Source organism: Schistocerca gregaria, chromosome 7 (genome assembly GCF_023897955.1).
Source record: "Schistocerca gregaria isolate iqSchGreg1 chromosome 7, iqSchGreg1.2, whole genome shotgun sequence".
Taxonomy (NCBI): domain Eukaryota; kingdom Metazoa; phylum Arthropoda; class Insecta; order Orthoptera; family Acrididae; genus Schistocerca; species Schistocerca gregaria.
This window is the reverse complement of record NC_064926.1, coordinates 63632777-63651167: the sequence shown is the minus strand read 5'-3', so window position 1 is coordinate 63651167 and position 18391 is coordinate 63632777. Positions and strand designations below refer to the sequence as shown.

The 18391-nt window shown below is 44.7% G+C and overlaps 1 protein-coding gene across 1 annotated transcript in view; it reads left to right on the top strand.

Moving 5' to 3' along the window:
- The first annotated feature begins 3089 nt into the window (after positions 1–3089).
- The window catches only part of LOC126282077 (lipase 3-like), a 191985-nt gene continuing 176683 nt past the window's right edge, over positions 3090–18391 (top strand). Inside the window, exon 1 of the mRNA XM_049981532.1 lies at positions 3090–3273. Within this exon, the coding sequence (XP_049837489.1) occupies positions 3169–3273 (105 nt within the window). The 5' untranslated portion in view covers positions 3090–3168. The remainder of the gene's footprint in view (positions 3274–18391) is intronic.

The window sequence follows — 18391 nt, the reverse complement described above, 5'->3', positions numbered from 1 at the left end:
AAAAATTTCCAAGGGGATGTTTCAAAACACCTGCTCTTTAACTACTTGTTTAAACCTTGCACTCTTATTGCTACTTCTGGAGGTGTTAAGTTTTAAAGCATTTTACTTACGAGTATCGGCTGTTGAATTTTTCTTTTATCCACAATCATCAGCTAACTCCTCCCACTGTAAAACTTGTGTGCTTGTTGCCTGTTGTCTATGATAGCCTCCTGCTGTATTTGCCAGTATATTCTTTTTTCGCTGGATTGTACATTTATTTAGAGGTCATTGTCACTGTTTCTGGCGATGTGTACCAGTTCGCAGGCAAATTTAAGTTGCATGTCTTCCGATCTTCTATTTTGGGGGACTATATATATGTATATTTAAGGGTCATTCTCAATATTGCTCCTGGAGTGTACCAGCTGGGAGTCAAATTTTAAATTGTATCCCTTCCTAGCTTTGTTTGTATTTTGGGGGATTATGTATTTTATTGCTTAAGGGATTTTATTAAGGCTTGTAGATTGTTAAGGGCTTTCCAACATCCACAATCAGTTGTGTGACTTGTTATCATTCTGTATTTTGGGTGGGCTTTGTCTATTTGTTTATGTTATCCCTGTTTGGGAATTGTTAATACATTTAGTTCAGTCACTTGTAATTCATTTTACTCGTAAAAGTCAACTTGTTGAAACCGCTTCCAGCCACACCTAGTTGAGGTGACTTCTTTCTTGAATTTGGGGACTGTATTTTCCTGGTTTCAAGCCCTGTTCTTAATGGTATAAATTGTTAAAGTTTGTTATTAATGAACTGATCCTGTTCAACTGCTTAAATTATTGTGAGCGCTGTTATTCTGTTCAACAAGGTTTTGTAATTGTAACAATTCTTGTTAAGCACTGGAACAACAAATGACGAAATATGTGGGTCCACCTTCCATGTGTTTTTCCTTAAAATTATCCGCACCCTTGTTCTTAGGTATCATTAGGGTTCGAGTGTGGCGCAGATCTCAAGAAGCCGTGGACCCAAGTTGTCAACAAGGCACTGTGCAAGCTGGTGGTTTCTCCATAGTTGTGTGGGCTGTATTTACATGGAATGGACTCAGTCCTCTAGATCAACTGAACCAATGAACTGGAAATGGTTATGTTCGGCTACTTGGAGGCTATTTGCATCCATTAATGGACTTCATGTTCCCAAACAACGATGTTTTATGGACCAAAATGTGATATACCGCTGAGCCACAGTCTGGAACCGCGCTACCGCTACGGTCGCAGGTTCGAATCCTGCCTCAGGCATGGGTGTGTGTGATGTCCTTAGGTTCGTTGCGTTAACGTAGTTCTAGAGGACTGATGATCTCAGATGTTAAGTCCCGCCGGTCGGAGTGGCCGAGCGGTTCTAGGTGCTACAGTCTGGAACCGCACGAACGCTACCGTCGCAGGTCGAATCCTGCCTGGGGCATGGATGTATGTGCAGTCCCTAGGTTAGTTAGGTTTAAGTAGTTGTAAGTTCTAGGGGAGTGATGACCTCAGAAGTCAAGTCCCATAGTGCTCAGAGCCATTTGAACCATTTTTGTTAAGTCCCATAGTGCTCAGAGCCATTTTTGAATCCTATCGAACATTTATTCACTTCTTAAGTAATAGAACCCAGTACGTTGTCCTCGATGGTGAATGTTCATCGCAGGTGAGGGTATCATCTGGAGTGCCCCAGGTAAGTGTGGTAGGTCCGTTGTTGTTTTCTATCTACATAAATGATCTTTTGGATAGGGTGGATAGAAATTTGCGGCTGTTTGCTGATGATGCTGTGTTGTACGGGAAGGTGTCGTCGTTGGGTGACTACAGGAGGATACAAGATGACTTGGATAGGATTTGTGATTGGTGTAAAGACTGACAGCTAACTCTAAATATAGATAAATGTAAATTAATGCAGATGAATAGGAAAAAGACTCCTGTAATGTTTGAATACTCCATTAGTAGTGTAGCACTTGACACAGTCACGTCGATTAAATATTTAGGCGTAACATTGCAGAGGAATATGAAGTGCGATAAGTATGTGATGGCAGTTGTGGGGAAGGCGGATAGTCGTCTTCGGTTCATTGGTAGAACTTTGGGAAGATGTGGTTCATCTGTAAAGGAGACCGCTTACAAAACACTAATACGATCTATTTTTAAGTACTGCTCGAGCTTTTGGGATCCCTATCAGATCGGATTGAGGGAGGACATAGAAGCAATTCAGAGGCGGGCTGCTAGATTTGTTACTGGTAGGTTTGACCATCACGCGAGTGTTACGGAAATGCTTCAGGAACTCGGGTCGGAGTCTGTGGAGGAAAGGAGGCGTTCTTTTCGTGAATCGCTACTGAGGAAATTTAGAGAATCAGCATTTGAGGCTGACTGCAGTACAATTTTACTGCCGCCAACTTACATTTCGCGGAAAGACCACAAAGATAAGATATGACAGATTAGAGCTCGTACAGAGGCATATTGGCAGTCATTTTTGCCTCGGAGTGGAACAGGGAGAGAAGATGCTAGTTGTGGTACGAGGCACCCTCCGCCACCCACCCTATGGTGGATTGTGGAGTATGTATGTAGATGTAGATGTAGATGGGACACAGTCGAGAGGCCAGTTCCTTGACAAACTCTTGCACCGGCAACAGTTTCCTTATTATAGGCGGCTATAGAGGCAGCATGCCTCAATATTCCTGAGACAATTTGTTGAGTCCATGCCAGGTCGACCTGCTGCACTTCTCTGAGGAAAAGGAGGTACGACACGATATTGAAGAGGTAACGCACGACTTTTGTCACGTTAGTGTAGATGTGCATGGTGCGCTTAACCTCTGTGCCGACAGTGTTACTGACACCTCACGATGTTTGACGAGTGTTTTTTTTTTTTTTTTTTTCGACGCCCCGACCTCGTTAATATGTCAGCGGACGTCCGCAGAGCACTTGCGCAAGCCGGCCGCTGCGTCGTCCCTACGCTGCAGCTGAGCGAAGTCCACCGGGCGTGACTCAGGAACCGGTAGCCGGGCCGCGCTGAGCTGAGCTCCCCCTCCCTCCCCCTCCCTTCCCCTCCCCGCTGACACCTCTCCAGCCCTGCAGCCACGTGCGCGCTCGGCCGATAAAGCTGCGCTCCCGGGCGCTCTCAGTCGGGCTGCGACGGCGACCCGGTGAGCACGCTTTCAGTCCCGCCGTCCCAGCCGCTGCAATGGCCGCCACCGCCCTCTTCCTGCTGCTGCTGGCCACCGCACACCTCACCCTCTGCGCCGCCGTTGCCACCGACGACTACAACCCGGACGTCGATCTGTCCACCGTGAGTACACAAAACGAAAAGCAGGAGGAATGTTTTCCGCAGACACGACGGCGCGCCCGTCGCTAATACGTTATTTACGACGTGTGCTGATAATACTGGGAGCGATGCTGCGTCATCCCCCAGCCACCAACGCTTCACACTTTACCTCTGACTTGCCCGGCGACATTACCACGCATTCGCGCGTATCTCTGTACCTACTGCTGTCCAAAAAAAAAAAAAATCTTTTCGTTAGCCTCCCCCCCCCCCTCCAACCTCCCCCCCCCCCCCCCTCCAGCACCACCGTCGTAGCGCATACACCAGACGCAACGCCAGCTGAGAAATGAAACATTTCAGCAATTCGTGCAGCGGACGGCGATGCTGGTAATATTTTTATGTATGCATATGAAGTGTTAGTTCCGGACCGCTCCACTGTTTGTGTGGGCGGGGGCGGCGGTCTCCCAGGCGAGATCAATACTCCCGTGGTGCGCCTCGCAGCACGAAGGTGTCCGATCGCGTCCGAGCCGGCGAAATCGAACGGGTTGCGACCCCGCCCACGCCCTTATCGCTTCTCTCTTTCACAGCTACCATCACACAATTCGGGTGTCAGCCAAACAGTAACTTTGGAAACCCGAGAAGAGCGATGGAGGCGACATAAGGAATAATGTTTCACACTACAGAAGTACTCTGTCAGTGGCAACAAGTGGAACTCGCTGAAACTTCAAACAGCGTGCAAGTCCGAGGCTCCTAGCTGGAGTTTTGCCTTTTCTCAGCAACTACACTACTGGCCCTTAAAATTTGCTACACCACGAAGATGACCTTCTACAGACGCGGAATTTAACCGACAGCAAGAAAATGCTGTGATATGCAAATGATTAGGTTTTCAGAGCATACACACAAGGTTGGCGCCGGTGGCGGCACCTATAACGTGCTGACATGAAAGTTTCCAACCGATTTCTCACACACAAACAGCAGTTGATCGGCGTTGCCTGGTGAAATGTTGTTGTGATGCCTCGTGTAAGGAGTAGAAATGCGTACCATCACGTTTCCGACTTTGATAAAGGTCGGATTGTAGCCTATCGCGATTGCGGTTTATCGTATCGCGACGTTGCTGCTCGCGTTGGTCGAGATCCAATTACTGTTAGCACAATATGGAATCAGTGGGTTCAGGAGGGTAATACGGAACGCCGTGCTGGATCCTAACGGCCAGTCGAGATGACAGGCATCTTATCCGCATGGCTGTAACGGATCGTGCAGCCACGTCTCGATCCCTGAATCAACAGACGGGGCCGTTTGCAAGACAACAACCATCTGCACGAACAGTTCGGCGACGTTTGCAGCAGCGTGGACTATCAGCTCGGAGACCATGGCTGCGGTTACCCTTGACGCTGCATCACAGACAGGAGAGCCTGCGATGGTGCACTCAGCGACGAACCTGGATGCATGAATGGCAAAACGTCATTTTTTCGGATGAATCTAGGTTCTGTTCACACCATTATGATAGTCGCATCCATGTTTGGCGACATCGCGGTGAACGCACAGCGGAAGCGTGTATTCTTCATCGCCACACTGGCCTATCACCCGGTGTGGTGGTGTGGGGTGCCATTGGTTACACGTCTCGGTCACCTCTTGTTCGCATTGACGGCACTTTGAACAGTGGACGTTACATTTCAGATGTGTCACGACCCATGGCTGTACCCTTCATTCGATCCCTGCGAAACCCTACATTTCAGCAGGATAATGCACCACCGCATGTTACAGGTCCTGTAAGGGCATTTCTGGATACAGAAAGTATTCGACTGCTGCCCTGGCCAGCATATTCTCCAGATCTTTCACCAATTGAAAACGTGTGGTCACTGGTGGCCGAGCAACTGGCTCGTCAGAATACGCCAGTCACTACTCTTGATGAACTGTGGTATCGTGTTGAAGCAGCATGGGCAGCTGTACCTGTACACGCCATCCAAGCCCTGTTTGACGCAATGCCCAGGCGTATCAAGGCCGTTATTACGGCAAGAGGTGGTTGTTCTGGGTACTGATTTCTCAGTATCTATGCATTCAAATTGCGTGAAAATGTAATCACATGTCAGTTCTAGTATAATATATTTGTCCAATGAATACCCATTTATCATCTGCATTTCTTCTCGGTGTAGCAATTTTAATGGCTAGTAGTGTATATACCAAATTTGGCGCGAATGGCAGCAAAGGCAAAGGCCCAGGTTCGAATACCAATGCGGAGCACAGTTCTGCAGAGTATTTGATAAGCTTCTCCCTAATTTTGATCGGTAGTATATTGTCATTCATATACACTCTAAGACAAAAAAAAAGCAAAGCATCACGAAGGAGCAATTACCCGAATGGGAAGGAATTCAGAAAAATTACTTAGGTTATTCAAGAGTAATAGCTTCGCAAAACTGAGGAAGTCAATAACGCGTTGATCCACCTCTGGCCCTTATGCAGTCAGTTATTCGGCTTGTCCGGCGACAGTCAGGTTGGTACCCCAGTTCTGTCTGAGGTGTCTGCAGGCGCCCCTTCGGCCTAGAATCTCAATTATCAGCGTAGAATTGTCTGCAGTTATGAGCCCCGCTTAGAAATGAGCCCCGACGACCAGCCAGGATGTGTCTGGAGAGGCGCCAGACACCGATGGGACACCATCCTGACTGTCGCCCGCCGTATAGCCCACTGACCAGGAGTGATGGTCTGGGGTGGTTGTCATCTGGGGTGGTTGTCATCTGCGGCACCCTTCAGCACAGACGATATTCAACCCTCCTTTTCTTTGCCCTTCATGGCAAACCATCCTGGGCTTTCATTTCGGGAGGATCATGCCTGCCCACACAGACTTTCTGCTGGTTGTCTTCGTACTTGTGAAACCATACCTTGGCCTGAACATCTACCCAATTGAGGGCGTTTGGAGCATTAGGGGCAGGGGCCTCCAACCAGCTTGGGATTTTGGAATCAAATGCTCCACCTGGACAGAATTTGACACAATACACCTCAGGAGGACGTCCACCAACTCCACCAATGAATGCCAAGCCAAATAACTGCTTGCACTAAGGACCATATGTGGTACAGCAAGTTATTGACGTGCTCAGTTTGTGAAATTCTTTCTGTTGCACGTCTGCCGTGATAGCTGAGTGGTCAGCACAGCGGTCTGTCATGCCCAGGGGGCCGGGTTCGATTCCCATCTGGGTTGGAGATTTTTTTCTCTGCTCAGGGACTGGTGTTGTCCTCATTATCACTTCATCATCATCAGTGGAAGTTAATGGGAAACCACCACTGGAATTACTTCCCTAGACGCTCATGTGATGGACCTCTCTGACGAGGCTTCCCCCATGACAAGACCTGCCTGCACGTCTGCCGTGATAGCTGAGTGGTCAGCACAGCGGTCTGTCATGCCCAGGGGGCCGGGTTCGATTCCCATCTGGGTTGGAGATTTTTTTCTCTGCTCAGGGACTGGTGTTGTCCTCATTATCACTTCATCATCATCAGTGGAAGTTAATGGGAAACCACCACTGGAATTACTTCCCTAGACGCTCATGTGATGGACCTCTCTGACGAGGCTTCCCCCATGACAAGACCTGCCGTAAGGCAGAACGCAAATTTTAAGTTCTCTTTTATAAATGGTCCACTTTTTCTGAACGTTTGTGTGTACATGTACAACTCATCTACAGATTTCTGCACCATTCAGGTAATTCCTTAGTGATGCGTCGTTTTTTCTTTTTTATTGAGTGTATTGTCTTTTCAGTAAATTAAAAAATAATAGCTTTCGATGTGTTTTATTGTTTTACTGTGAGAATCTGGACACAGTTTACAGAGCACTGAATTGTTATAACTGTTCGACTATGCCAAGCTAACTCTCTAAACACAGTGCTCTGCAAAACATAAGGACGGAATATATAAAGTAACATAACATATTAACTGGTCAGTGGTAATGATTGAAAGAGAAGGAGCAAATGAGCAGAGATCTCCGAGTCACGCACAGGAAGTTGGTGATAGGTCAGTGTTACTACATCGCCAAATGGGGCTGATGAAAGAATGGGAAAAGACAGTGTGTGACAATCATTGCGCAGTTACAGTGCACTGTGGCGCTGGTCTCCATTACAACACGGACTGGAGACAAAATCTTGATTTCACAAGGTAAAGAATCAGTGGGAAACTGGAGGAAGGACGAAGAGTGACGAGTGTAGCCAGGGAGTTTGGCATTGCTCACGGCATTGTTTCACGTGCGTGGGGAGTGATCCGAGTCACAGGCACTCCTGCCCAGAGGAGAGAAGCTGGTCGACCACGGTCATCTACAGCAGCAGAGGACCGCTAAATTGGGCAACAGGTGAGAAGGGACCCATATCAGATAGCGGGTACAATTGCAACCACGTGTAACAGGAGTACAAGGCACGCAACCTCACGAGACTGCACAGGGGTTTCCTGGTTGTCCGACGACCAGTTCGTTGGCTTCTGTTGGCATCCGTACCTTGGCGCACCGTTTGTGGTGGTGTAAGGAGCAAAGGGAGTGGACCAAGGAGGAGTGAGGTCGCAAGCTTTTCTCACATAAGAGCAGCTCCAGTGTGAGCAGTAGTTCTGGGTGTACCGTCATATGGCGAAATGTGGAACATATAATGCACGCAGGAACACAGTCCAACTTGATCGCTTCACTGAACCAGGTGTTATGCTGTGGGGAGACATAATGTTTGATGGGCATACTGACCTCTAAATCCATGAAAACGGTGCACTCGCCCATAAACGTCGGTGCGACACTGCACTCCTCTATGTGCGTCAGGGATGCATTCGACCCTGACTCCATTTTTGTGGATGACAATGCGCGACCGCATCGAACGGCGCAGGAGAAGTTCTTAGAATGAGAGGACACTCAGCAAATGAACTGGACTCCCCATTCCCCCGACTTAAATCCCATCGAGCACATGTAAGATGCCTTGGGGAAAAGTACTACAGTAGGCCCACACGCACCAATGAATATCCAGCAGCTGTGAACCGCACTGCTGGAGCAATGGAGCGTCCTACCATGAAACCTCCTTATCAACATTGTAGACAGCATTGGAACACATTGCAGAGCATGCACTGCTCTCCATGGTAATAAAACATCCTTTTAAGCAACGTCCCCCACCCTTTGTAATGTCGAGAGAACCATCATAAATTGCTGTGACTTCAGTATAACTCTTGTCTTTGAGTAAGAATGTCATTTCTGTTCGTCTCATTGCCTGTTTCTTTCAGCTGGCATGAAGAAGCAGTTTTTTGTGTGAATGGTCCGAGTTTCAGCAAGCTTTGATTTTTCACAGTGACTCATAATACGAAAGTTTTTTTTTTTTTCGTTCTTGAGTTGTTCTTCTCACTAGTGTATTATGAGGATGCAACTATGGCTTAATCATATTAGGATAAAATAAAACTTCTATTTTATTCATGATATATTTGAGGTCGTGTGTGTGTGTGTGTGGTGTGTGTGTGTGTGTGTTTGTGTGTGTGCGTGTGCGTGTGGGCGTGGTCAGGTGAATGTGGCTGGGTCTGAAATTATTAGTTTTCAGTATTTTATAACTTATTCTTTATAAGATCTGTTATTGTATTTCGTTCCCCTTTTCCTGACAGACCTTATAATGATCATTAATTGATAGTCTCACGACAATTTGTTTCTGATCTTTGATTGGAATGAAAGTAAGAAATCCTGTCGCTTTCTCATTGTACTGCTTCCACTGGAAACTTAGTTTCAGACAATCAAAGTAAAAGAAGTTTAAGGAGCCGCTATTTACACCAGGTTGATTTTCTGGATGGCTTAACTCGGACAGGAGACTCTTGAAGCGGCTAACGCGTTTTGCTACCTCGGAAACAGATTTCAAAACTGCGAAAGAGCCTTTACGTAACAATATACACAGCTTCCTTAATGCGAAAATGTAAAAGGTGAGATCGGAAACAGAATCATGTAAAGCTCTTTTTAGCTCTATGCATGGGCAAAACGTAGGCAATGGGGAAAGATGAATGGAAAGAATTACAGGATATTGGAACTTGGCGTTATGGAAGACTGTTCATAGCCAGGTGTGTTTGACGACTAAACATGAAGACATCCTGGAACTAAATGAGAAGAAAAAATGCTTAGTAGAGAACATAATGACTCGAAGATTGAATTATTGACTACACATATTACGACATGATCAATGATGAGAACTTCTGGGTGATGGGCGCCAGCAAACATAGGGGTAAGCCTAGGTATGGACACAAAAGGCAAATCACTGAAGATACGAGATTCAGCACTTATGATTTGAAGAAGCGAATGGGTGGCAAGCGACACGAATGGAGGACTAGCTGATAGTTGTACCTACCTTTAATACTAGCAAGACACTGGATACCCTCTAAGTGTCAAGAAGTGCGTAAGTAATTTAACAATGCAGGTCCACTAAAGGTTGATGACTACCCCGTAGGCACTCAAGTAGCTCACATTTCACAATTCTTTAGCCCTGCTCTACACGTCTGTACACAAATCCCTCATACCATAAAAATAAAAAATATATAACCAATGATACAATACCAATAGCCGTTATTTTGGTTTTATTTATTAGGAAACCAGTTTCGACATTACATTATGTCATCTTCAGGCCTGCGTATATCGAGTAACCTTCTTGTTACAAACCAATGCAGCACTGTCAACTGGTCTCTTGAAGATTATCTCGCACGAGACCAGTTGACAGTGCTTCATTGGTTTGTAACACGAGGATTACTCAACATACGCAGGCATGAATATGACATAATGTAATGTACAGACGGCGCCTCTTTGGCTGACACGACATGCTGGTCCTAACTTCCTACCTCGCTTCTCATCCCCTTCCGTAGTGGCGGTGTTTGCCGCTTGAAAACGCCTGCTGCCCCTCTTAATATTCGGACACTGGCTCTCTCCCCTGCTCAGCTGTCTTCTGCTCAGCTTGCTCTCAGTAAGATTCCCAACTACATTTAAACACAGCTCCAGAAGAAGAATTTAATATGGAAATTGTTAACCACTGACATTAAGTTCAATAACACCTCTGACTCCACTTCTAGCTTGCGGTTAATTTTAGGTTGGCTCAATTTACTAGTTTATTGGAGTTTCATTATGGTTCGTGGCAATTTTGACAAGAATGGTCGTCAAAATCAAATGTTCAAATGTGTGTGAATTCCTATGGAACCAAACTGCCGAGGTCATCGGTCCCGAGACTTACACATTACTTAAACTAACTTAACTACTTTAACTAACGTACACACTACTTAAACTAACTAACTTAAACTAACATTTGAACATTTGATTTTGACGATCCTGTGTTAGCTGACTGTTCTTGTCAAAATTGCCACGAACCATAATGAAACTCCAATAAACTAGTAAATCGAGCCAACCTAAATTAACCGCAAGCTAGAATTGGGAGCAGAAGTGTTATTGAAGTTAATGGCAGTGGTTAACAATTTCCATATTAAATTCTTCTTCTGGAGCTGTGTTTAAATGTAGTTGGGAGTCTTATTGACACCAAGTTGAGCAGAACACAGCCGAGCAGGGGAGAGAGTCAGTGTCCGGCCATTAAGAGGGGCAGCAGGCGTTAAGTTAGTTTAACTAACCCCGCGCGGCCAGGATCGTCACATCAGCCGTTAAATCGAAGCAAGCTTCGTTTTGACAACCGTCTTGTTTGCGCTGCACAAGTTTTTGTGATAACACTTTTTATGCGTCATTTTCAACTGTATGAATACCAGTTAACAGGATCCAAGGAACCGTAGCAATGAGCACACCATTCGAAAACAGCCATTTCATATGAACAAAGTAAGTGACTATTTTTTAAAGAAAACATGTTAACAGCAGACCAGCAAACAAAGCGAATATTAATGGTTTTACTCTGGCGTTGTGTCAAAGCCACTTAAAACTTTTTGAAAGATATAACCGCCATTTCCATGAACAACAGGTTTTATTCCACAATCTAGATTTCGACCTTACGCCATTATTAAGTGTTACGAACATCACATATTACTTGACCACGCTTATATAAACAAATTTTGTCAAAAAGAAATGCGAGATCATTTGTGTAATAGTCTAATTTACTGGCAATTAGCTCGACTTTTTCACTTGATATGGCTGTGAAATAAAACTGAAGACCAAATCACAGGTTTTAAACTTTGCTACACTGTATCTCAGCAGCCATATCATAAAGGCAACCCAGTTTGCACGATGTGATCTGTGATACCACGGACACATGGTGCGAACTGGGCTGCCTTTATGACGGTTTTTAATGATCGGTTCACTCACCTTTACGTCAGTCGCTGCTTAGACACAGTGTAACGAAGTTTAAAACTTGTGATTTGGTCCTCAGTTTTATTCCACAACCACATCAGACGAAGAAGTCAAGCTAATTGTCAGTAAATTAGCTTATTACACAAATGTTTTCTCATTTCGTTTTGACAAAATTGGTTTATACAACCGAAGATATATAAAATGCCGCTCCTTCTCCGCTGAAGACCAACTCCTTAATCTCGTTCACCTTCTCTCCCTCCAGCTCAACTCCCATCGCTCCGACATTTTTGCTTCCCTCGACCTCCAAAATGCCTATGACCATTTATGGCATCCTGGTCTCCTATTTAAAGTCCAAACCTACGCCCTGCTTATCAATTTAGTCCGTCTGGGCGCTTCCTTCCTCTCGCGCCATCCTTTCTGTGTCACCCTCCACAACACCAACTCCCATTTCTTTTATACCACTGCTGGTGTCCCCCAGGACTCTGTCCTCTTCCGTCTCCTTTATCTCTTGTCCACGGCTGATATGACCAAGCCACCCCCATCTGTCCAACTTCTAGAGTTTGCTGATGACACCGCCTCCCTGGCTCTCTATCCTACCCTTCAATGATCCCAACGCACCCTCCAAACCTACCTTAACCAGTTCACCACTTGGTATAACCAGTGGTTCATCTCAACTCCCCCAAGACCCAGCCAATCATCATAAGCCGCACCTCCCGCTCCTTCCGTCTCCTTGATTTCTACCTCACCATTTGTAGTCGTCCCATCCAGATCACCCCCACCGTGAGATACCTTGGCCTCACCCTCGACTGTTACCTCACCTGGACCCCTCACCTCCAGACCATCCGGCAGGATGCCCATTCCCACCTCCGCCTCCTGTCTGGCCAGACATGGGGATTGCATCCTTCCACCTTCCTCCACACCTACAAATCCCTCATCCATCATCCATATGCCAATGTTGCCTGGATCTCCGGACTCACCTGCTTTTACAAGGCCCTCCAAATCCTCGAATGCCATGTGCTCCGCCTTGCCTTCTGTATCTGCCTTCCTTCCCCCACATGGCTTCTGTATGAGCTCATCCAATTCCCCCACCTCCTCCTGTTCCTCCAACATCTCCGCATCCTTTACATTGTCGGTAGGCTTGATCCCCCCCCCAGATTCCTCCTTCCCCTCCACCTCCCACCGGTTGCCGTGCCTCCATTGCTGTATCTCTCCACCTCCACACCCTCCATCTCCTTCATCAGGGAATTTCGAGCGCCTCCCCCTCGCAGATGTGAACTTCACCGTGACATATACCCTTCCTTTCAACTATAATCTGGCCTTGTTCCCCCCTCCACAGAGCCCCCGTTTTCCTTTCCCCTCCTTCTCCCAGAGCGGATTTTCCTCCTCCCCCCCCCTGAGACCCCGCACCCCATCCTTGCCTCTTTCCCTCCCACGTCCCTCCCTACCTGGTCCTCTTCGGCGTCCCTCCGCCCATCTCCTCCCCTCTCTTCCCCTCTTCCCTTCTCCCTCATCTCCTTGCACCTGGCAGATCCTCTGTTTTGATCATCGTCATTGTGCCATGTCAGAGTTGTGTTTAGTGCTGTTTCTCCTGTGCGTCGAGAGGTGTGATTTTAATTGTGTGCTGGCCTTGTACTTCATGTTACTGTCACTGTTTGTTATGTGCTATGCCATCTGTCGATACTTTTATGCCTTGGTCATACTGCGCCTTGTGTTCTTTTAACTGCCCCAATGTGGTTTTTTGCATGCGCTACTTTTTTACAGTTTTTATCTCCATTTGCAGTCGTCCCTTTTTTGTCTATTGTCTTCCATGATGTTACCCTTTTTTATATCTATGTACACCATATTTTCTCCTTTGTTATTTTTAAATGTCTTCTATTGTTTGTTCTGTCTTTCGGCTGAAGAGCAGCGCATATTCTGCTGCCAGCCAGCCCCGATGGGGATTTGAAATACAATAAAGGAAAAAACAATAAATGCAATGCCGTAAAGGTGAAATCTGGAGAGTGGAATAAAACCTGTTGTAAGTAAAATGGTGGATATATTTTTCAAAAAGCGAATATTGTATTATCATTCTTTTACTCTGAAAGATTGACTTAACACATGCTAGGATTGTAAAGAAGAACCTTTATAATTACATGTAACGTTTTTAAAGGTTTTTTTATTGCCATTGCAGCGTGAAGATATTTCTACCTCGAAACACGTTAAGTAAGTCAACATGACAACCATCTCGGAAAACCCTTTACAAGTAAAGAGTTAGCTGTGGAAGATGACATAGGACATCTTGCCTTGGATCCTCTCCGAGCCTTTCCAACATAAAGATATGGATTGTCACTCACCAGGTAGTGATAGTTACGACTTTTTGTAAACACTGCTCTGTACGCCCACTAGATGCTTCATTCCAAACATGTCTCAACAAACTCGCACATTCTTCTAAATGGCAATAACTGTCTGTTGCTGGAATGAGATATCTCAAATCAAAATCATCAGCCAGCGCACTCACTACTCTAACTGACTCAGCTCCATGACACAACAATTTAGAAACCTCATATCATCTGTGAAGGCACACTATATGCATTAAACAAATTTTGACTTATCAAATTTGTAACCTTGTAGTATAATAAACTCAATAACGTCATAAACAGATCAACAGACATTTACAGTCACCAACTGACTCCCCTAACTTGCTGAAAACTGGGAAGAGTATTTACTTCAGCACAATGCAGCCAAATTTCATTTTGTACTCGGAACAAGCAGTTTTCTGAAATTGTAAGAATAAACTAGAAACGAATTAATTATTTATTATTTGATTTCTGGTTCACAGAATGCGATAGATCCGTTATTTTAGTACTCCGACTGCTCGCAGGTTACAGAGATTTAAAATACACTACTTTATAGATCACACAGGGCAGAAATTTCCATCCTTAAACTTTCTCTGAACTACTGAAAGAATGTTCCGTTGGATCGTAGATGCTGATAACGACTGTTTCAGTAGTGTCCCACTGTTTAAATTTAGTTGCTGATATGCTTTCCACTTAATGATGCCTTCAGCTAATGGAGCCTTGGCAGTCCCTAATCACCAGCTGGCTGGCATTTCTACAAACAGAACACAACATTTCTAAAATAGGGAACGATGGCCATTGATGTATCCTCAAAGACGCTGACCACCGTAAAAGTTGAGGAGTTGTACTTTCAGAAAACAAAATTCTTAATGACAAAACGTTGTTATGATTTTTTAAATAAATTTATTCTTTCTTCGCAAAAGTGTAGGTTCTTTTTGATCAATTATAATATACATACATCATTATCTTGCAATACTGGGCACCAAGAACGTTCTCATGACATAAGTGATAGAAATGGGATAATGGGAGGCAGCTTGCATTAGTTTCGAAGGATACAAATGGATTCAAGAAACAAAGGATCATTTCTTACAAAAAGAAACCAAAAAAACTGAAACTTGTTATTTATTTATCATCAAACATCCTAATCCGACCACTTTGTGGTATGTGCCTACTATCTACAACACACATAACCGAGCAAGTACAGTTTGTGTGAGATTTGTCTATATTAATTTGCTGGGAGGCGTCTAACGTTGAGTAAATGGGAATACTTACTATATTCACCATTTTAGTAGTGTTTGACAGTGGGTGGTAATACGAAAACATCACGAACTATAGGTACAACGCTGCTAGAGGCTTTTAAAACACAGAACAATCTGGTATTTGCTCTTACGAGAGGAACAGTGGCGAACAGGTAAATAGTTTTGGGATTTCACTACAAACCATTGTGGATTCACTTGCTACTTGCCCTTATCTACTACATCTCATGGTTTCCTTCAATTCACACTGAACTGATACGTCTGCGTTCGGCCGGGGATTGGTGTGAGTCCTGTTTGGCTAGGTCTTTTTTTTTTTTTTTTTACGAAAGCGGAGAAGAGGATTTATCTATCCTGCTCCTTGATGATTGCAGCATTGTTTTTCAGTTGGCAACAGTTTTTGTTTAATAATGAAGAAATGAACCAGAAATGAAAACTGTCGTCTGTGTGCGCTGCTAACGAACGCATATTATTATTATTATTATTATTATTATTATTATTAATTTTTTTACGCTAAGCAAGCGTTATATGCATCTGCTATTGTTATTTAAGTGTTGTGATTATTCTGTTCGGTATTATGATGGAAGACGGAAGAAACTCAGTAAGAGAAGGAAAGAAATGCCCTTTATATTACTGGTTTTTTATTTTGTGTTAAGAATTTGACTTTTAAAATATGGGGAAATGGCTGTAAGTGGAACACTGCCTACTTTACAAATGAAAAGATTTACAACAGTTAATCACTATTTACAATTTTAACACTACCTTACTTCACTGTGACCCGCCTCGACTAGTTTTATGAAGGTCACTCCAAAAGAAATGCACAATACTTTAAAAAAATACAGTTTTCATTCTGCCTGTGTGTGGATGCATCCTTCCCACTTGTTTTCAAACTTAGTTCAACCTGTTCCCGTGAGTGGCGCCGTCACAGCATGTCTGCAAGATGGCTGCTACACTTGACGTTCGTCAGAAACAACGTGCTGTCATAGAATTCCTGTGCTGTGGAAACGAGACAGTGGGAAACATCCACAAGAGGTTGAAAGAGGTGTATGGAGATGTTGCTGTCGATCGGTGTGCAAGCAGGATTGTCCTCGCAGCGGCAGACCTCGTACTGCACACACTCCAGACAATCTGCAGAGAGTTCACGAATTGGTGACTGCTGACAGACGCATCACAGTGAACGAATTGTCACGCTACGTTGGGATAGGGGAAGGAAGTGTTTGCACAATACTGAAAGTGATGGTGTTAGAAAAGGTTTGTGCCAGGTGGCTTCCGAGGATGTTGACAGTGGCTCACAAAGAAACAAGAAAAACGGTATGCAGCGAACTTTTGGAACAGTACGAGAATGGTGGAGATGAATTTCTTGGAAAAATTGTGACAGGTGATGAAATATGGCTCCATCATTTTTCACCAGAGACGAAGAGGCAATCAATGGAGTGGCATCATTCAAATTCACCCAAGGTAAAAAAAATTCAAAACCACACGTTCTGCTGGAAAAGTTATGGCTACAGTGTTTTTCGATTCCGATGACCTTGCTTGTGGACATCATGCCAAGTGGAACCACCATAAATTCTGATGCATAGGTGAGGACACTGAAGAATCTTGAAGCTCGACTGAGTCGTGTTCGAGCACATCGGCAAAAGCAGGATGCTTTGCTGTTGCACGACAATGCACGGCCACATGTCAGTGAAAAAACCATGGAATAGATCACAAAACTTGGATGGATAACACTGAAACACCCGCCTTACAGTCCTGACTTGGCTCCATGTAACTATCATCTCTTTGGGAAACTGAAAGACTCTCTTTGTGAAACAAGGTTTGAAGATGACGAGTCGCTTGTGCACGCTGCCAAACAGTGGCTCCAACAGGTTGGTCCAGAATTTTACCGTGCGGGTATACAGGCGCTGATTAAAAGATGGCGTAAAGCAATTGAGAGGGATGGAAATTATGTGGAGAAATGAAAATATTGTTCCTAAAGCGTGTATCTACACACTGTAAAACTTTCAAACATGTGGAATAAAAGATGTATTTTAAAAAAATAGTGTGCATTTCTTTTGTACTGACCCTCGTACAACTACCGAACGGATGTGCATATTTATTTAGTCCCATACTACAAAAGCCAAAAAAGGGGTCAAATGATGTTTGTTTGCGGTTCCTGGCAGCGTTTTTAATTCTGGTGTTGGTGTCATTACTGAATTCTCTCAAAATGTGTTTTTTTTATTCTGAGATGAATGATGAAGGAACGACTATAAACAACTTGAGAGCCCGCTTTTACAGTGAGCACTGTCCACGATGGATGATATAAAACGATCCGAAGCCAGTCAAGATATATAAAGTTATTTTTTTAACTCCTCTCAACGTTGCAGTCACGGCGTTCAACAAAGCTTCGCCGTTATCGCTACTTTCATATTTATTTTGTGAAGCACCTTAATGCATGAGTCAGAGTATTAGCAGAAATCAACAGCTACGGCTGGTTCACACAAACATAAGACGCGAACCCACATCTAATCTGTTTTACGGAGCATTGCTAGGGCACGACTATATCGATTATAAAAGCAAATTTCACAGACGCTGCAAACCTTTACTTAAACACTGGCATTTCCTGCTCCTTCGCACGAATTCTACGGATTTAGCCAGCCTTGGGCTATGGGAAAGGAGTTCCTTCGCATATTCCAGTCTGCATGGATCAGTGGGTGAGGCTCTCTGAATCTTGCAAGAGTAGGATGGATATGCTGGAGACTTCTGGTTGGGTTGGATTGTTTGGGGAAGGAGACCAGGCAGCGAGGTCATCAGTCTCATCGGATTAGGGCAGGACGGGGAAGGAAGTCGGCCGTGCCCTTTCAAAGGAACCGTCCCGGCATTAGCCCGAAGCGATTTAGGAAAATCACGGAAAACCTAAATCAGGATGGCCGGACGCGGGATTGAACCGTCGTCCTCCCCAATGCGTGTCCAGTGTGCTAGCCACTACGCCACCTCGCTCGGTGGGAGACTTATGGTGATGAACGATAAAGTTAATAGTAGGTGTGACGCAGTTTCCCAGCCCTGTAGATCACCTCCGATCCTCATAAGCGCTGCATTCCACGCCATCAAGCATATGAAAGAACGGCAGAAACCTTGTGCTCTGGTGATAAATTGTACTAAATACGTCTGTAACAGGAAGGAATGGCCATAGTAAAAGAAATAAGTGCTGTAGCAGGTCTAAACAAGGGAATCAGAACAACAACATAAAAAATACGCAAACAACACATTTAATAACGCTAAGTATAGCGATTCTCAGTCTGAAATGTAACGAAAAACAGAAAAGAAATACTCCT